General features: G+C 39.6%; 1 protein-coding gene across 2 annotated transcripts in view; it reads right to left on the bottom strand.

Annotated features, from left to right (window-relative positions):
- Positions 1–21570, bottom strand: part of LOC149202452 (putative mitochondrial import inner membrane translocase subunit TIM21) — a 194648-nt gene that overhangs the window by 153344 nt on the left and 19734 nt on the right. For both annotated transcript variants that reach the window (XM_089403176.1, XM_089403175.1), the window contains one exon: positions 20149–20283. In XM_089403176.1, the coding sequence (XP_089259302.1) occupies positions 20149–20184 (36 nt within the window). In that variant the 5' untranslated portion in view covers positions 20185–20283. The remainder of the gene's footprint in view (positions 1–20148; positions 20284–21570) is intronic.

Genomic DNA, 21570 nt, shown 5'->3' with positions numbered 1-21570 from the left:
ATTACAGATGGAAATATGACCCGGTTTCCCCTAGAGGGCGGGCAGATACTGTTTTATGAACTGATGTAATGTTCTTTTTGATCGAAGTAATAGAATGAGCACCATCTTAGCCTACAAAAAAAAAAAAGGCTAACTCGACAGAAGCTAAAAGAGTTGAAGTAGAAGGATTTTACCAATTTTGTTTGCTTGGAAAAGATATAAAGACTGGAAAAGGTTTCAATCCAGCAGTTTTAGTATTTTTAGACCAAAGAAAACAGCCAGTAAATTTCATTAAAGGGCTGCAAGAAGATTTTAGAAAAGGACAGCCAGCGAATTAAAGAAATGGCAGCAGGAAAAGCCTTCCAAATCAGCAAGGTAAACTCAGTTGGCAGATATGCAGGGGATGATAAAAAGTGGTGTGTTTTTCCTTGCTTTCCTCCACAGGTAATTAGGGTGATTTATCCTCCATGCAGTGGTTTTCAATATATGCAGGAGAGAACAGAAAGGGGATTAAACAGTATTCTTTCAGAGAAAATTGTAGCAGCAGACAGCTCTTCACTCTTCCATCCTCCAGACCTTAGACCACTACCTCCACTACAAGCAAAAAGATCCATGGCAGCCTGTCATCTATGACTCACTATAGTGCAATCAATCTCTCACATAATACCAATATGTGATTTGGTACAACTGTGTTTTGTTCTAACTCTTTGAACATACTGGATGTCATTGACTAAGTTGTTTTGCAATGTTATGGTAAATTGCAATGCACGCACTTTGAATCTTCTTCACCTGAGGCACACATTCACTTCACTCATGTCTAGTCAATTCGTTATTACAGCTATCTCTAGGATCTGACCTCAACCACTGAAGATCATCATTTTAAACTTGCCCTCCTTTGTGTGCTGATTGTCTTGGAGTTTGTGCAGATTTGTCAATAAGATGGCAGCATGCACCTTTTAGGGACACCCCCCTAAGATCGAGGGATCAATTGCAGACTGCTGGAGAATCTATATCTGATAGATAGTTCCTGTCATTTGATGAGCTAGTTGGCAAGTGCACTCAAGAAGAAACCAGGATGATATCTAGAGGAAGAATTCAAAATCATGAAGAAGGAGAGCCCTATGCATTTGCTGCACAGGATAAGAAGAGGAAAGGAAAGGGAAGACCATCTAATTCAAGAAATTCTACCCTTGAATCAAAGGACTTCAATAGAAGAGGGAGGAGAATTGAACGCTTCAATTGCCACAGGCATGGTTACTATGCTTGAGAATGTTTGGAAAAGAGAGATGCTCCAAGGTCTAACTACAACCATGGCTACAACAACAACAGGTTTAATGATAGAAGAAGAAGGGATGATGGAAGAAGAAGAGATAATAGAGGAAGAAGAGATGCTCCTGATGATCATGAAGCAGGCCACCATCCTCAAAAGAGATCAAGGAACTCAAGGTACTGAAATAATGTAGTTGCTACTCAATCTGAATATATTCTTATTTCTGCACTTTCTAGTTCCTTTCCTCCGAATTCATTTGATAGTTAGTTGGTAGATAGTGGGGCCTCTAGACACTTCTCTGGGTATCGTGAAGTCCTCTCAAACTTGGTTGAGGGAGACTAACTTGAAAATCATTCTTGGAGATAATTCTACTTATCCGGTAAATGGTTTTGGTTATGTTACATTTCATTTGGATTATGGGGAAATCGTACATCTTCATGATGTTATGTATGTACCAAGATTGAAGAAGAACCTTGTATCTATATCTGCCTTGGAAGACAAAGGGATGAGAGTCACTTACATAAGAGAAAGGTCCTCACCTGGCCTATGGAATCTCGCATGAGGGATGCACTCACCTTGGGATCTAGAATTGAAGGACTCTATAGAGTCAATGGAAGACCGATGCGAGCAATGGTACATGATAGCAATCATCAAAGTGAGTTATGGCACTGAAGGTTTGCTCATCTACATTATGAAGCCCTGCCCAAAGTAAGAAGGATGGTTTTTGGAATGCCTGAAGTTCAAACTAATCATGATGGAGTTTGCCCGAGATGTGTCAGTGGAGAGAAGTCAAGGGGACCATTCCCTTCTAGCAAAAGGGTAACTAGTGATATTCTACAACTCATTCATTCTGATCTATGTGGACCAATGCCAGTAAAATATCTGGGTGGCTATCTATATTATATAATCTTTGTGGATGACTTCTCCCATATGATATGGATATTCTCCCTGAAGCACGAGGATGAAGCATTTGATGTGTTCAAGGATTTCAAAGTGTTGATAGAGAATCAAACAATCAAAGTCTTTGGGTCTGACAATGGTGGAGAATATACTTCTAATGAGGTCATTGACTTTTGCAAGAAGGCTCAAATCAAGAAGGAGACTATTGTACCTTGCAATCCCGAGCAGAATGGTGTGGCTGAAATAAATAATAGGACCATCATGGAAGTTGCCCAAGCCACGTTATGTGATCAAAAGTTGTCAAAGTTCCGTTTAGGGTGAAACCACTAATACAGTGGTCTATGTTCAAAACAGGACTCCTCATCAAGCCATGGGTGACAAGACCCCGAAAGAAGTATTCACAAGTATCAAGCCCGACGTTGGACATCAAAGGATCTTTGGCTACCCCGTGTATTTTCATGTGTCAAAGGACAAGAGGAACAAGCTGGAAGCCACTGGAAAGAAAGGTGCGTTTGTTGGATATTGTGATAATTCTAAAGCCTTTATAATATATGTGCCTAGTCAAAGGAGTATCGAGTTTAGTAGGGATGTGACTTTCGATGAAATGATGCCATTGGAAAAGCAAGGGACATTACTCCTCCTCCTCCTATTGAGAAGAAGGATCATGACATAGACCTACTAAAAGGTCCTTTTGTGCCTAACCCTGAGATAGATATTGTTGATGATCCCATAGAGCCCATGGACCCTTTGGATCCTCCTCCATGTGATCCCCTTGCCAAGAAGAGACCACTTTGGCTTTGTGATACATTACAAGATGTTGAAAGACATGTTGTTGCCAGAGGAACCTTTAGAGAAAGTAAGACACCATGGAGATATCAGGGTTATGTTGTAGCTATGAGCATCAACATATAGGTTGAGCCTCCCATTTTTTACGAAGCAGTGAAAGAGCAAGTCTGGAAAGATAATATGGGTGAAGAATATCAATCTATAATGAAGAATGATGTGTGGGAAGTTGTTCTGAGTTCCAAAGGGAAGTCTATTGTGACTTCTAAATGGTTGTACAAAATCAAACATGGAGCTGATGGAAGTTTTGAGAAATATAAGGCGAGGTTCGTAGCGAGAGGTTTCTCCCAGAAAGAGGGAGAGGACTATGATGATATATTTGCACTTGTTGTCCGCTATATTACTATTTGATCAATTGTTGCCCTTGCTACTAGTCAAGGATGGATACTTCATCAAATGGAGGTGAAGACTGCATTTCTTCATGGCATAACTCCAGGAAGAAGTATATGTTGAGAAACCACAGGGTTTTGAAGTGCATGACAAGAAGACTCGCGTTTGAAGGCTGAAGAAGGCACTCTATGAATTGAAGCAAGCCCCCAAAGCTTGGTATGCTCGTATTCATAGCTACTTGATGAAGCTTGGATTCACAAGAAGCAATGTCGACATGAACCTCTACTTCAAAGTTGTACAAGGTATGCCCCTTATTTTGGTTTTATATGTTGATGACCTAATCTTGACAAGTGGTGAGCCTCTGATGCTCTAGTGCAAGAGGGAGTTGGCCTCTAAATTTGAAATGAAAGATCTCAAATTGATGCACTATTTCATGGGCTTATAGGTGTGGCAAAATCTCGCTGAGATTTTCCTTTCACAAGGGAAATATGTTGTGAGACTGCTAGAAAGATTAGGGATGGTAGAATGCAAGTCTATGGCCACACCGATGGAGATGAACTTCAAGAAATTGTGTGGAGAAGTTGTTGGACCTGACTTAGCGAATCCCTTTGGGTATCAGTTGATTGGGGCATTGATGTTCCTTGTGAACACCCAACTAGACATATGTTTTGCAGTTAACACTCTGAGTCAATTTATGACTGAACCTTTGCATGCACATTGGGTCATTGTTAAGCATGTGCCTCATGAGATATTTACATGGGACAATTAATCTTGGTCTGAGATACACTGTCGGAGATGTGAGACTTCATGGTTACATTGATGCTTACTAGGCCGAAAATGTTATTGATAGGAAGAGCACATAAGGGTGTTTCTTCAGTTTGGGTTATGCCATGATATCTTGGATGAGCAAGAAGCAAAAGTCAGTTGCTTTAAGCACGCCCGAGGCAGAATACATTGTTTCTAGCATGGCAAGCTGCGAGGTTGTATGGTTGAGGAAGCTCTTTGGAGAGTTTCTTGAGCAGGTACTAGATAAAATAGTTATATATTGCGACAACAAGAGTGGTATCCGTCTAGCAGAAAATATTGTATTTCATAACAAGTCCAAGCATATTAAGATCATATATCACTTCATTCGGGACATGGTGTAGAGAGGAGCCATAAGACTCCATCATATTTCGACTGATGAGCCGATAGCAAAGATATTCACCAAGGCTATACCAAAAGGGACGTTCTTGGTCTTCAGAGAGCAGCTTGGACTCATACGTGTGACCCTCCCAAGTAAGGGTCCCGGCTGATCAGGGACACTGAACTATGCTCTCCCCCCTATTTGAGCTCACAGGGAGAGGAATTGAGCTGGAGATCTCCTAGGGTTGAGGGAACTTTGGACAATAGGATAGGGTGTGATCCTTACCCTTGTGGTAAGTAGATCTCGCTTATTATCACTGAGGGCGTGTGTGTGATCCTTGTCATTTATGACAAGTGGGTATCTCCCCCTACCTTCAAGTTTGGGACTTGGAAGTGTATACCCCAGTTGACATCCTACCCACAAGCTTGGCTTGTTGGGATTGTCCCTCCCCATTTGGCCAATGGGTGAGGAGACTTGTGCGTGTGTGTGATCCTTACCATTTATGGTAAGTGTGTATCTCCCACAAGTTGGAAAGGATGCAGATGTTCTACCACTTGACTCTTGAGGATCCAGGTGGGAAGGATCAACAAACAATAGGATAGAGTGTGATCCTTACCTCTCATGGTAAATAGCTCTCACAACTCGCCTATTGTCACAGGTCAATAGGATAGAGTGTGATCCTTACCTCACATGGCAAGTAGATCTCCCATATTGTCACAGGTCAATAAGCTAGAATGTGATCCTTACCTCTCATGGTAAGTAGATCTTGCCTATTGTCACAGGTCAATAGGATAGAGTGTGATCCTTACCGTTGTGGTAAGTGGATCTCACCTATTGTCCTTGGATATAGGGTGGTAGCTTGAGCTCCCCTATGATGATTCTTCTTCTTTCGATTCAAGAGTGTTTAGCAAAAGAGCGTAGATTAGCAAAGACGAGATACAACTTGATTCAGTGATGACGATGATGAGATTTTTGAGATGAGATTCATGACGTAGTTGGAAATGTCTCCCTAGCTGAGAGGGAGTGTTAATTTGGCAGCTCAAGGACAAATTCCCTCCATTGGAGAGCCTTCCTCATCTTGATAAGCCCCTACTAGCCCTTGGAAGAATTTAATTTGGTCAAAGAAAAATATTAAATTTAAGATAAAACCCACAAGTGCACAAAAGTACAAGTCGGCCTGGGCAAGCTAATTTGACCCCCTGACACACATAAATAGAGCATATGTCACATCACTTTGGATCATCATCATCACACATCACATTTTCTCTTTGTTGCTTGGATTGGTTCGTACAGGTCTGAATTTGGAGGTTTGAGCTCACACGTGCGAAGGGAAGGAAGGAAATTATGTTTTGGTGTGTAACTTTTCTATTGAAGTGCGTTGACCAGCTTTTGACTTAGGTTGACTTGGATCATTTTGACTTGGAAATTCTATGTTTTGGAAGGCCAAATTCATTGGGCAAAGGACCAAATTTTTCTGGGCATGTTGACTCACTCTGACCGCAGACCTTGACTGCAGTTGACCGTAGATTTGCTGAAGTTTGACCGCAGGCTTTCTCTCTCCTTTGACAGAGTTTTTGTTCACTATTTTGACTGGACATTGACCAGCAAAGAAGGCCGCATCCTTTGGTTGTTGACCAAACTAATTTGGAGGTGGTTTGACAGCTAAATTTTGACTGGTTAGGGCATCTTTGACTATTGTTGATTGTTGTTGACTTTGACTTTGGATCAAATTTGACTCTTGGGCTCATCTCTCACTAGATATTGGTTAGTTGAATTGGATAGTCAAAGTTGTTGACCTTTGACTCATTGTTGATGAAATGGAACATTGTATCTCTCTATTGAACATTTGATGACAATCAAATAGAAGAAGAATTTTGAAAGGGTTTTCCCCATTGTGGGGTTTTTTCCCTGGTCTTTGACCAAATCTTTTGTCCCTCTTGCTCTTGCTCTTGGTTGTCTTCTATTGTGCATTGGATTTATTGTTCTGTTTACAATTGCTTATTGTTACTGGAAGATTGAATTATATTGGATAAATTTATTGCTAATTAAAGAGGAATTGGAATAAGTGATTTTGTTAAGCATAGAACAGTGGAAAATTAACACAAAAAAGATACTATAAACTAAAAATATCGAAGCTCTACAAAAGAGAGCATGCCAAGGCTTGTTGGAGTTGGCGACCAAGGACGAGTGAGGGGGGCATGATGCAAGCTCATCATCAAATTCATCAAGCCTTGTGAAAGGGCTAATGCATCGACTAATGATGTCCTCCGCAAAGTGACTGAGGCTGAGAAAGGACAGTTATAAGATGTTAAGGAGAGCACACAAAAAAGGAAGCCTAGCTCTCGTAACATCCAAAGCCATGGGGAAGTAACTCCAATTAGAAACTTGGTTGCTCATCAAAAACGAGGGAGTAGGGGGAGTAGGCTGCTAGGTGAAGGGAGCTTAACTTTGCCTTGTGTTGATCTATCTATTGCCTTGTATTGTACACCTTGTGGCCTGGAATGACATCTCCTAATGGATCTCAAGGAGGATAATCTACCCCGTAAAGGGGGTTTGAGACAAAGCATGAGGCATCTCCAATCAAAAGTCTAAAGTATCTCAGGTGTAATGTCCCCATCCGCTTAGGAGTCATAAGGATGGGGATCTAGTAGGCGAATAAGGTTCCCATAGGCTAGGGCACAAAAAATTAATCAAGGGAACATGATTCGCCTAGGAGAAAACATTAAAAAAGTTAAAGTGATAAAGAGAGGGCAAGGGTCTTATGCTAATGAAAAGTCACTTTAAAAATATAAAGTGAGAAAACCCACTAAAGTGACTGTTAAAATAAAAGGGTAAAATGATGGCAAAAGTGGCGAATGAGTTATTAAAGAGGGAAAATTAAGAGACTTTCCTCATTCTAGCATTTGCCATTTGAAAAAAAGAAATTTGGGGAGCTCTTGAAGAGGAGTCTAGGGTTTTTGGAAACCCTACTTGTTGGTTAATAGTTTCAGTGTTGAGACTATACACCCTAGCTAGTTTGGCAGCGAGATCATTCAGATTTCGCCATTGTGCTTCATTGGAGAAGAAGATTTGAAGAAGATAATGGAGGTAACAATGTTATCAGTTGATTTTATCTTCTAATATTTGGCTTTCCATATATCTATTTGCAGGTTGAGACTACACGTTTGAAGCGCCGAGTTTACTATAAGTCCAAGGGGTCGAGTTCTCTCAAAGAGGCCAAGTTTACTACTATTAGTGGGCCCAAGTTTACTTCTCTTATTGCTGGACAATTTAGACATTGTGGGTGCTGTAGAAAGAGGGCCAAGTTCTTCTTAAGTGCTGGTGGAGTTCACTGCTGTATAAGGTACTGCTAAGTGCCAAGATATCTCTTCACTTGTGGTTGAGTACTCTGTAGGAAAGGGGTCAAGTTACACTCCTCTTGCTGGCTAAGTTTCCCTATCATATGCTGAGTTTATTGTGGGTGAATGTGATCCTGAGGAACGAGTTCACTATGGGAGGAGAAGTCGAGATCCAGACTTCTTTGTGGGCTGAATCTCATTGCTGAAGGGAGCCACGAACTAGCACCTGATTTTTTCATCACCATATATCGAGTCTGCATCTGTTATAGTGGCCACGCATTCCCTCCTCCCCTGTCTGCATGGACTGATATATTATTACAGTCATTTGTGGGACTGTTTGCTCAAATAAGAGGCTGTATTGCTGCCTGTAAGAGGATAACAGCCTTGTAGTGTGCTCAGTCTTATTGGTGGAAGGGGTCACTGCCATTCTCTCTGCTGAAACTAGTCCAGGTTCTCTCTCTGTTATTGTACGAGTCCATTTTATCAGTTCATAAACTAGTAATGCATTATTGTATCGTTCTGGATTATTTTCAATGGTGAAGGGTACTTCCTTTATCACTATATGGTGTATATCAGCAGTTTATATTTTACTGAGTTTAATATAAGGGTCATACTGCTATTTGAAAGGGGTTTTGGGGCATTTATACAGCATTGTGTTCTTCCATCTGAAATTAAAATGAAGAAATATGCACCTACAGTCATTTGTCATCAAACTGTTTGACGAAACCTCTCACTGAAAACCTCAACAAGACTCTGAAATTTATTGGGAAATTTGAGGTACTTTTGGGAGGGTATCTTACATCAGGTCTCTATCTGTTGCTTGTTGCCTTGATAAAATTGGGCTACCAAGAAGTATGAGGTGATACTCCTGAAGGCCTTCGGCTTTCAGCTGAGATAGGTCATGTAAAGCCTAAGATATTTGTTTGAACACTTCTCTCATGAAAAGAGCAAGGCATCTCTGGTTAGCATAGTGAAAGAGAGTGGAAAGGGAGCTCCGTAAGTCCCAAAATAGGACAACATCTCCCTCTGATCTCATAGTAGACGAGGTATTAGTAGATGCTCCTTTGTCTCAAGCTCCTATAAGTGGCAAAGCTAGAAAATCCTATCTAACCAAGAGACATATTTGTAGCAGAGTTGCTCATCTCCTAGATCTGTTAGACCCCGAGGCTATATTACTACATCCCAAAGACCACAACAACAATATTGTTCTGGATCACATCCCACCAATCAAATGAAGGTCACCCAAACCTTGACAAGAAGCAGCCCCTTCTATGTGGTAGCATAATATGCAAACCAAATCCTCGTCCAACGCCTCCTCCAAATAGGCTTCTATTCAAAGTTTCCTCCATTCAACTCTGGATGTTTGGGGAGCTAGCCTAGAAACGTTGATATGTTTACACTATTTGTATCCCCAATCTTGGTTTCTTTGCCCTATACATTTTCTCCCTAGATCTAGTTTCCATTTTCAATACGGTCTTCATATCATGCCTTAGCATAGATTAGTACCTTCACATTTTGCAACTTACTTCCTTTAGAGTCATTTTTGTGCTACCAATTTGCATCAAGACTATTGTACTCAACAATCCCATTAACCTACTTTTTTGGTCATTCATTGAACATTAATAAAATTATCTTATCTTATTTATCTAAATTTTGTGATAGACCAACCAAAACTGATCCAAGAGGATCCTAAAGGCATGCATCGAATGTTTGTGTTGTGAGTATATGGGAGTCAAACAATAAGACCATCACTCAACTCAAAACAGAAGGCCATATTTGAGCCAAGACACTCAATAGGTGTGATCCAAGCGATCTAGATATATTCATAGTAAAATAATTTCTCATTAGCCTATTCAAGTCCTTAGACAAGAAATGGCTCAATGCATCTACTGAGTACCTAAAAGGGGGAAAATAATGTAGATAAATGGCCATAAACTAAAGGAGATGAGAAGCCTCTAAGAACTAACCACGTGCACTCCCTTAGTGGTTGACCGAGGCAATGGCCCCACAAGAACAAAGTGCTACATAAGGGTATTGATGCCTCCCAAAGATCATGTCCCCAAAGATAATAACTATGTGAAGGAATGAGACCAAATAGAAGATGACCTCCAAACAAAAAGGATGGGTCCCAAAGTCTACATAAATAATGGGCTGGGAGACAATCTGCTCGCATCGGATGATGCACCTGAGGAGGATTTAGACTCTCTAAGTCCTAGGCAATGGCCCCACAAGAACAAAGTGCTAGATAAGGGTATTGATGCCTCCCAAAGGTCATGTCCCCAAAGATAAGAACTATGTGAAGGAATGAGACCAAACAGAAGATGACCTCCAAACAAAAAGGATGGGTCCCAAAGTCTACATAAATAATGCGCTGGGAGACAATCTGCTCGCATCAGATGATGCACCTGAGGAGGATTTGGACTCTCTAAGTCGTAGCCCAATCAACCTAATGCAAACTCAATCCACATATCTTTGATCCATAAAGGAATCAGGTATTGGGGATATGTGGATTGAGTTTGCATTAGGTTGATTGGGCTACGACTTGGGTATTGGTTTTTTTTTTAGTCACTGAAGCTTGGGGATTGCATGGAACAAGCTGCAACTGATCGGATCATGGACACACAGATCAAGAACACTCGCCAACAGAGTATCCAACTGTATCGAGTTGTTAAAGCAGGCCAACTCCTTCAGCAGGGCAAGTGGCTCACCAGGGAACAAGTTCAGCAAAAGTTTCCTCATCTCATGGAGGAGCTCAACGCAATGGGGACCATTGCTTCCTAAGGGGGGAGGAATGATCCAGGTGGATATTGGTGGCCACCTGCCAAGTCCACCTGGACCCCCACCATTGTTTCTCTCAGAATTTTCAGTTTCCTTAATTGTAGCACAACTTACTATTTTTAGCAGTTTTTCGGGTCCTGAACTTCTGGAGCCGTTTTGAGGCCCTAAACGACGTTTTTTGGGAATGTCCTTTGTTGTTCTATCTGAGGAACTTACCCTGTAAATTCCTACATGATATCGGAGCTATTTGAGGGCCGCATCTATTGGTGATCCAAATCGGAAGCCAGTACAACTGCATCCGACTGTCGTTTCCGAGATCTATTGTTTCTGACCGCTTTCAGGTCGAGAGGACTGCTCTATTGTGTTAGGAACTTAGGAGCATCTATTCCAGTGAGGAACCCCTTTCATTTCACACGAAAAGGTTTTTGGTAGCCCTAGCTACGTCATTTTTAAGATCTGGAGGTATACAGTCTTTATTTGCAATTTTAGTTATTTATCTCTCTGTTTATTTCAGTTTATCTATCTCTTTGTTTTTTAATTACCAGATCTATACCTCTCATTTTTGTGTATGCTCTTTGCCCCGCGACTATGTGCGATCTGGGCAAATCAAAAACAGAAAGGAAGGATTTTTCTCATGCGTATGCTCTTTTCCGTCGTGCCTTAGTGTGATCTCGGAAAATCAGAAACATTGAGGAAAATATTTAGTTTCCGGGGAGAGCTAACTTCAAGCCATAAGGTTTGGTTTTTTTGCATGTCCGTGTTGGGTTGGGTGGATTTTTGTTTTGTAGGCGAAAAGAGCATTTTCAAGTAAGCACGCACCCCAAAGCTTCAGTGACTAAAAAAAAAAAACCCTTCCTCTTTTCCAAAAATTACTAACCTTTTAAACTAGCTCACTTGGTCCAAAGTTACTTTATGAGAATAGAGGTCTTGAGTTCAAGTCTTTCTTTTTTTTGAGTTACTTTTTCAAAAAGCACATGTAACTTATGTTTTAAAGTTACTTTATGTAAAAGTGTTCTCACCCATTATAAAAAGTGAGTCACTTATAATTCTAAAGTCTCTTTATCTTTTATTTAAGTTACAATTTAGTGGGTAGCTCATAAAGTACCATTGTAAAAATGACTTTCACTTATTTATAAAAGTGGGTCATATAATATTTTTTTTAAAGTGAGCTAATTAGATTAAGTTTGGAAAGGGGGGAGGTTTTTTTTTAAATATAATTATCATTCACTTCCGCACATTCACGCACTTTGTCGACATCTTCAACAACTTTTTTTCAAAAAACCATAACTTCTTCATCCGGACGCCGTTTTGAGAGCCGTTTTTTTAATCAGCCTAATTTTTCGAGATCTTTCCATTGAAACACTTAGTTTCAGCATCTACAGCTTCAGTTTATGTTAAAATGGAAAGTCCATGCCAAGTTATTCTTGACAGCACCAACTACTTCCAATGGTGGTCCTACATTATGGATTTACTAAAAGTAAAGATCTTTATAGAATAGCCTCAGGCCAAGAAACTAAACCTAAAGATGAAGATAAGGCAGCCAAATGGGAAAATAGGAAAAATCAAGCACGTGAGTTGATAGGGATGTCTATTTCTCCAAACCTTAGATTTCATATCGCAGAACTTCATACCCCTAATGAAGCAATGAAACAGTTCACTGAAGCTTTTGGAATTAAAAATGAAATTAGAGCCCATCAACTCGAAAATGAGTTGTTTACGTTGGACCCCAATAATTTTTCTTCCATTGAAGATTTTTTGTCCAAGTTCAAGACCCTTAGACTTCTCTTGGAAGGTGTTAAGATTAAGAAAGAAGATTGTAGCCTTATCTATTCCATTCTTACCAAGTTGGGACCAACCTACTCTGTGTTTGTTTCCACCTTCCATTCTACTAGAGAAACCTTTATTTCTCAAAGACAAGACTACAAGTCTCCCTCTTTTGATGTCTTTTGTGATTCTTTAATAAAAGAACAAGAAAAACTCTTACATCTTGGTCTTCTTAATCTTGGAAACTCTTCTAAGAAAGCCTTAGCCACCCAGCAACAACCAAATTCAAAGAATCCTAAAAAGCAGTATCCTAAAAAGAATGGTCTTAAACCAAACAAGGGTCCTCAGCAATTTCAATCTCAAAATGAAAAATCAATTCAACAAAATGATAAGGCAAATAAAAACAAATGGAAAAACATTGATAGACATTGCAACTTTTGTAATCGAGATGGCCACTTAAAATCCAAATGCTTTAAGAAGATGGAAGCCTTAGAAGCAGCAATGAAGAAGCATAACATCCATTTGGAGCACTCTTCGACTTCAACTTCATCTTCAAGAATAACACTTTCTGCATGTGGTTGTCAAGCATCTTGGTCTGGTTATGCACTAAATGTATCTTCTTCTTCTCATTCTCATGAATGGCCCATTGATTCTGGAGTTTCTTATCATATGGCCAAAAACAAAGTCATGTTTCTTCTTTAAATGATTGTAACACCAAAAATATATATGTTGGTGATAATAGATCTTTTAGTGTTGTAGGGACTGGAACTATTCATCTAGACAATGGCCAATTTAATGATGTATTATATGTTCCAACCTTATCTTGCAACCTTCTATCTGTATATCAGATAACGCATTCAAGTGAAGGTAAAATTGTTGAATTTTCACCTAATAATGTTGTAATTAAGGACCTAGGAGATCCTAGATAGATTTTAGCTACTGGAGTTGCTAATGATTCTACAAGGTTGTATAAGTTTAACAACTTTGGGTCATCAACTCTTCCCTCAGTATTTGTTGCTCATAATGATGGAGTGAGCAAACTTTGGCATGAGCAATTTCGTCACTTAAACTATCGCTCCCTTCAAACTCTATGTAAAGAAAATATGGTGGCAGGTCTTCCTATGGTATCTTGCAGAGATGGTGTTTGTTCCGGATGTGTACTCGGAAAACATCATCGAGATAGTTTTGAAAAACGTGCCTCTTGGCATGCCTCAGCCCCTTTACAACTTGTGCATAGTGATTTATGTGGTCCACTTCCAGTTGTTTCATTCTCTGGTTACAAGTATTTCTTAACTTTCATTGATGATTTCTCCAAACGCACTTGGGCATAATTCTTAAAACTCAAGAGTGAAGTCTTTAACATGTTCTTGGCCTTTAAGGCCTTTGTTGAGAAACACTCTAGACATCAAATTCTTAAGCTAAGATCTGATAATGGCGGAGAATATGTTAACAACAAATTCATCAACTTTCGCACTGAGCATGGAATTCAAATGCAACATATTGTTCCATATACTCCACAACAAAATGGTGTAGCTGAAAAGAAGAATCGCACCTTAAAAGAAATGGCTAATTGTATGCTTCAATCTAAAGGACTTGGTCTTAATTTTTGGGCAGAAACAATTAATTGTGCAAATTACATAGTAAATCGCACTCCTACTAAGGTTTTAAACAATATCACTCCAGAAGAAGCATGGAGCTCAATTAACCCAGATGTAAGTCACTTTCGTGTTTTTGGAAATGAAGCATGGGCCCATATTCCAGATGAGAAACATAAAGCCTTAGAACCTGTTAGTGTCAGTGTCTTCACACTGCCATCAGTGATCAAAATCTGCTCTTTTGCATTTCATAGTAGGAGTCCCATACTGATGAGTTTGCATTCCATTAGGTCATGAATTCATTGATGGTAGGGTTTTCTTCAATTTTTCCCTCATGATCTGTACTTGCTGATTTTCTTCCATATATTTCAGTCATGGCTCATGTTCACTTTGCAATTCATATTCATTAGGTCTTAGGGTTTGGTCTCATTAGGTTTTAGGGTTTTCAACATAGTCAAAATGGATGGTTGAATGCTAATAAAGATCAGCAAAGACATGAGGATGCCAATAATGATCAGCAAAGTCATAAGTTATTATTTCGAAAGCCTAATGTAGTTCTCACCTCAAAACTTGTTTTGAGGTGAAAACAGAGCATTTTGTTTTTATTTCTATTTATGATGTAATTTCATGTTTTCATATGTAATATTGGTTCCCAACTTCTCCTAAGCATCTAATGATGTTTCCAAGCACCTGCTACTGCAAAAATCAAGTCATCTTGAGCACCAATCCACCTGCAAAAGCAAAAGAGAAACAAGCACTAAAACCCTAAATTCCTCTCCCACTGAGCTAGGGTTGGCTATGGGATCAAAGATATCTAAGCAGAGGAGGCATAAGGGATATCAGAAGGTATGAGACCATTTCATATCATCAAACATCAGGTCTCCATCATTTGTCGAGAATTCATTCCAAGGAATAAGCCATTCACCACACATAAGGGACAGTTTTTCTTCAAACTGTGTTTCTGAGCAAGAAAGGATGAATTTGACAAAAGTGAGAGAGCTTTTTGTCCATCATTGACCCAAGAAGAAAAACCTCTTTCAGTTTTTACACAGGTTTCATGGTTTTAGAGAAATGTCAAAAATGCAATTGCCTCAGGAGAGTTGATGCACCTCTGAGTGACCTTGGTAAAATCAATTTTTCTCCTAGATGGAATGACCAAATGACTTGCTTGATGAGTCAATTGATAAGCAGACACAAAGAGCTTTCCAATGAGCTATCATGAGCTGAATTTGGAGTTGAGGAAGACCTTCAAAAGTTGACTGCAACAGCACAGCATTTTGCACATTTTGACCAGGCTTGGGAGATTGAGCTTTTGACAGGGCAAATGAACTCCAAATTGAAAAATTCAAGATGTTCTGAAAAGTAGACTCGACAAGCTTTCCAACAAGCTATCACATACCCAATTTGGACACCAGGAAGGCAGTCAAAAGTTGTCTTGAAAGTGACGCTGCGCTTTTGGCAGTGACGCTGCGATTTGGCAGGAGAGCTAGAAAGGCCTCAAAACTTCAAGAAACCTCAAGATTGTCCTCTCTTCCCTTCAATGCAAGTAAGTTAACATCCCTTACTACATTTTTGGTTTGCATTTCAAACTTTTTAGCATCATTCCCCATGGCAAGTGTGAAACCCTAAAAATCTCCCTTGGTTATGTCTAAACCCTAAAACCCCCATTGTTCCTCCTATCACCTATCACTACAACTCTAAACTTTTTCCCTATCCCTTTATCCCTCTTCCCAAAGAGCAATTTCTCAAACAAGCCAAGCCCTCCCTCTCATTTTATGATTCCTACTCCCTCATTCATTTTCTAGCCCATAAGCTCATCTCCCATCCCCTCATTCCTAAAAACATGTTCACTCATTCCCTTAATACACCTCAACCTTGCAAACATGGACCAAGAAGACCGAGACTATAAGGAGGAGGAAAACACAGGCAGTGACACCTCAACAAGTAGAGCTAGGCAACAAAGAAAACCACACAAGGGAGGAAGATAGACTCAAAATATTGGTTGAAGCTTCTTTGGGCAAACAAAGTACTTGATGGTGGTGCTCCATGCCAAATTTGGGCAAATTTTGAGAACTTTTTGCATTTTTGAAATTTTGAAATTCACAACGCAGAAAATTTGCCAAGAAGCGCAGCGCCACTAGCACTACGCTTTTTCCTGGGGCATCCAATGGAGAAAAGGTTGACATTTTTGGATTCAGAATGATGAGGACATGCACCCTAGAAATTTTTAGAAGTTTTGGAGCAGATCTGGTCCACCAAAAGGTCCAAAAACTACCAAAAAATGACATTTCTGCCTCTTTTTGGACACACAGAAGCAGTCTTGGGAGACTCAAGTTTTGAGGGGGCAAATGACCTCCAAATTCAAAAATTCCAGGTGTTCCAGAAACTAGACTTGAAGACTTTTCCAATGAGCTATCATGAGCTCAGTTTGGTTAAGGGGAAGGCCTCCAAAAGTGGGTGGAAAGCGGCGCTACGCTTTTGCCCAGTTTGCCAGAAAAATCAAATTTCGTCTGTCTTCTCTGTAAGTTCACTTTCTATCTCCTCATGGATGATTTTGATGATGTAATTAATGACATGGCATGTAAATGTAATGGTAAAATAGTCTTAGAGGGTAGATTCATTAGTTAGAGGTGGTTTTGAGGCTAATGAATCAGTTTCCATGCTTATAGAGGCAAGTAGTTTGACTGTCTATATTCTTGGTCCATGTTTGGAAATGGTTGAAACAACCCCTCTTCTCATGGATTCGACCCCTGAAGGTCAAGATGAGTAGGTTAAGTGTCTATATTATGTGTTTTCTTGGTCATTTGGTGGGGTTGGATTCACTTGGATGCTCTGAACAATATTGTACATCACTGTAAGTAGTTTGGCAAGAAAATTAATAGGAGTTGCAGCTATTTTTATGGGATACCTGTGGTATGGTGCTTTTGCATAGTTTCTTCTTTTGTTATCAGTTGTTTACATGTTTTATGTGTGCCATCATCTATTTCACTGCTTCTAACTGAATGATATCAAGATAGATAGGTAGAATTCATTGTTTGCAGTGCTTTACCTTGGGAAACCAATCAGTATTCTATGTTTTTTGCTATTTGAGAAGGATACATGATCTTTACATGCCCTCCTCAGCTCCTCACCAGTCTTAGACATCTCACCTCACTCAATTTCAAGTGCCAAAGCCCATACCTACCTTGCCCCATAGAACACCCTGCATTTTGACCTAATTTCCCAGACCCAAATTGCCCAGCGCCATCTGATCCAGCAAACACCAGCAAATTCAATCAAAACCCCTAAGCTACTATACCTAGCATAAAATCTTGTTCCTGATCCAGTCATCTTGACTGAGATCCGTAAGGGGAGAGCCCTCTCCCGACCAGGTAGGGCTAGCTACCAGATTAAGCTTGGTTTGTGGTTATCCTAGGATTGCCTTCCTTCAGCCTGAGGTCAATCTAGGCTCTAACAGAACCTAAGATTGAAAAATGTATTTTTGTTGGACATTCTGAAGATGTCAAAGGATATAGACTTCTTTCACCGAAATACAAAAATATTATCATTAGAAGAGATGTAAAGTTTGTTGAAAATATATCGGCCTACAAGCCTAGTTCAGCGGATGTGCCACCTCTCTTTATCCCTTCTACTTCTAAAAATATTTCTTCTTCAGATGATGACAGCGAGGATGAAAAACCTCCCCCACCTTCTCAGGATCCTCCCAGCTCCTCAACATCCAAAATGGGTCTACGCTACTTGGGATGCAACAGTTGCTCTTGCAGACGTCCAAAATGGGTCTGCGCTACTTGGGATGCAACAGTTGCTCTTGCAGGTGATCCTACAGATCAGTGTCGCACTTGTTCTCAGTTTGATAGAGCCTCTTCTTTACTGGCTCAAGCTCCAACGAATTATGATCCTGACACCTTTGCAGAAGCTTCAGGCCATCTAAATTGGGACGCAGCTATGAATGAAGAATATTGTTCATTATTGGCAAATGATACATGAGATCTTGTTCCTCTTCCAAAAGGACGAAAACTTGTTAGATGCAAATGGGTTTACAGAACCAAGTTTGGACCAAATAGAAAAGTTGATAAACATAAAGCTCGTCTTGTTGCTAAGAGTTTTTCACAAGTTGAAGGCATTTACTATACTGAAACCTTCTCCCCTGTTGCCAAAATGAACTCTATTCGCCTTGTTCTTTCCCTTGCTGCCTCTTTCAAATGGGAAGTCCATCAAATGGATGTTAAATCTGCCTTCTTGCATGGGGACTTGCATGAAGAAATCTATATGGAACAACCTCCTGGCTTTATACAAACAAACTCCAGCCTTGTATGTTGGCTTAAGAAATCCCTTTATGGTCTCAAGCAAGCCCCTCGGGCTTGGTATGCCAAAATGGATAGCTTTCTTTTAGATACTAGATTTTCTAGGTGTCATTCTGACAATATTGTCTACACCAAGAAAGTGGGCAAGTCTCTTCTCATTCTTGTTCTTTATGTTGATGATCTTATCCTTACTGGTAGTGATCCCAAACTTATAAACCATGTGAAGTCCAGCCTTAAAAAGCAGTTTGAAATGACAGACTTAAGGCACTTGCATTATTTTCTTGGTCTTCAAGTCTTGCAATCCAAGGAAGGTATTTTCCTTTCCCAGTCCAAGTATGCTTGTGATCTTCTACGCCACTTTCACATGGAAGAATGTAAGCCATCCCCTTCTCCCTTTTAGTCTGGAGTCAAACTTTCAATCATTTGTACTTCCCTTGAAGTTGATGCTACCTTATACCGTCAACTTGTAGGAAAACTTTCGTATCTGACCCATACACGTGTTGACCTTTCCTTTGTTGTTGGCCTTATTGCTCGGTTTATGGAAAACCCACATGAAAGTCATTGGAAAGCAGCGAAAAGAATACTTTGTTATGTTCGAGGTACAATTCAGTGTGGGATTCATTACAGTGCAGAAGCATCTCCTCTATTGGTTGGTTTCACTGATTTCGATTGGGCTGGTGATCCTGATGATCAAAAGTCTACTGCAGGTTATGTCTTCACTCTTGGTTCTGGACCTATTACATGGGCTTGCAAGAAACAAAGTGCCATTTCTCTTTCTTCAGCAAAAGTAGAGTATCGTGGCGCCGTAGAAGCGAGTAAGGAAGCCTTATGGCTTCATCAAATCTTGTCAGAGTTTGGCTTTCAGCAGCAGCATCCGTCTACACTTTGGTGTGATAATCAAAGTGCCATTCAACTATGCAAAGATCCAGTCCAACATCAGCGCAGCAAACACATTGAACTACACATGCACTTCATCAGAAAGCTCATTCATGACCATGTTCTTGAAGTGCAATATTGTTCAACTAATGATCAAGTTGCAGACACCTTTACAAAGGCTCTCACGGAGGCGAAGTTTACTAAACTTCGATTTATGGTTGGAGTTCAGGAAGTTGTCACTAAGGGGGGATAGGCTCTAATACCTCCTTCCTTCTCCTATTGTGTCATATTTGTACATCCTTCAATCCTATCCCAAGTTGTTCTTAAGGGGGGATGTTAGGATATTCCAACACATAGGAAATAGTTAAGTATAACTTGGTCTAGTGTAGAGTTAGGTAAAGTGTGTTTCTTTACTATGTACTTTTGTAACTTACAATCCGACGGTCACGATATGTTCTAGACATGAAGTGATCTAACGGTTCATTTTCTCCTCGGTATTACCGACACTTGATCTGTGGCTTAACACCCGATTGGTCCATGATCTCTATTTAAAGAGCATGGAGGGTCATTTGTAGGGTGACCGTTCATGAGAGAAACTTATGTAAATTTTCTTTCTTTTACATTAATAAATTGTCTAAAGTGGCCGCGTTGGCTTAGGCCGTGGACTGTTTCCCTCTTTAAGGGTTTTAACCACGTCAAGAATACTAGTGTACTAATCTATGATCTGTTTGTGAGTGATGTCCTTTGGTGTTTATCTAAGGAACTTACCCTGTAAATTCCTGCATTTCAAGGATGCTGTAATCTATTGACCACTTCTTCACAGCTACATTGATTTAAATATATCTCCTGACATCTTTACCATTGCACTGTCCACTTTTATAAGACTGTAACCTCAACATAACTTCAGTTCCTTCAAAAGCATACAACGATGAGCCTCACATTCTAGTTACAATCATTCAGTAAGATTGAGAATGGTTCAATCAACCATCCATTTTGTAGTAATTCAAAATAAAAGAATTCTTGGCACGAGTGCAAAATAAAATACCTGAGATATAATTGGCCGCCCAACCCGCCATGTCATTTTGCTCTCTTTGAATTATTGTTATCCACCCAAACCAAAAGTTGGAGTGAGATCTTGAAACCAAATTAAACTTGGATTCAGCCCCTTTATTCAATGTACCTGCAAAATGTCGAACCATTAATAGGTGGACCTTTTCTTTATGAAGCAACTTATAACTTAACAATAATAATTTGGAAAATGGACAGTGAAATTTCAAACTAATGGTGTGAAATTAAAGAATGCTTAATAAGGCAGAAAGACAGCGAGATAATCCCCTTTGTCCCCTATAGCATTAACAATATTGTCAAACTTCATTACAATAGTTATAATTTATACTTTTATGTTTGGACAAGTAATAGCCTTGTTCTTAGACCACTTTCACAGACGTGCGTGCACACACAGTCAAATTGCTAACTTAATTTCACATCTAGAGCATCCAGATGTACACCAATCAATAATATAACTATAGATAATTCTCAAAGGTGTACATGACTTCTAAAGACGTTGCTATTCAATAAATGTCGCTTTTGGAATAGTCAATCAGCTATAGAAGGAACATTATAAAATGATTTTAAGCTTTTCTTTCCAACCTTACATATCTCCTTGTACATAAGATTAGCTTTCTATTTTAAAACAGCAGAAATGTCTGCTACCTTCAATCAATTTTCAACTATTCATATGACCAAATGGTATTACAGCAAACAAAAACAGATCAATTCTCAGTATAACTACTGACATAGAAACTTCGACTCCCTTTTACATTAGTCTACAGTTTTCTTTTGGCAGCCTGCTACTGCCGAAATTTGCTCTATATGATCATTTGAGAAAGGATACTATCAAGAACAATTGTGTGGGGACTTAAAATGATGATTCTATGAACATTGAACTCATTACCACTTAGTAAAAGGAAACAAATAAATGCTAACCTATAACTGCTCGACCAAACTGTCTCCTTAAGCCAGACATAAGTCTCAGCAAAACTACAAAACAATCTCTGCTCCATTCTCATATCAAGAAATGCCTATACCATGGAAGTAAATTTCAATTTATGCCAAAAAATGTGCTAACAAAATCACCATATAAAGCAGCTATGCATGCTATGAATATATCAACATCATTGACAAACCCCTGTTGCCAATCTTCCAATATATACATGCTATCTAAATTGCAGAAATGTTACCGACTTGCATAAAAAAATTGCTTTCCAACATTTTTTAGTTTCAGCCTCCATTCAGGCTCTACTTTAGATCTAAACAATGAGTAAGGTGAGGTCCCCAGATAATCCTAGTCCCCCTTATATGACTGAGCTCTAGGAAGGAAACCAAAGTCTTAAAACAATGCTCTCAGGCCAACTGCATTCACTTGAAGGACCAATGGAGCTTCTTGAAGTGTTCTATTCAATTCTTC

The sequence above is a fragment of the Pinus tabuliformis genome, chromosome 2_1, assembly GCF_031772625.1.
Source record: "Pinus tabuliformis cultivar Carrire ecotype Pingquan chromosome 2_1, CPIR1, whole genome shotgun sequence".
Lineage (NCBI taxonomy): Eukaryota > Viridiplantae > Streptophyta > Pinopsida > Pinales > Pinaceae > Pinus > Pinus tabuliformis.
The sequence above is the reverse complement of the archived record's forward strand: the minus strand, read 5'-3'. Positions and strand labels throughout refer to the sequence as shown.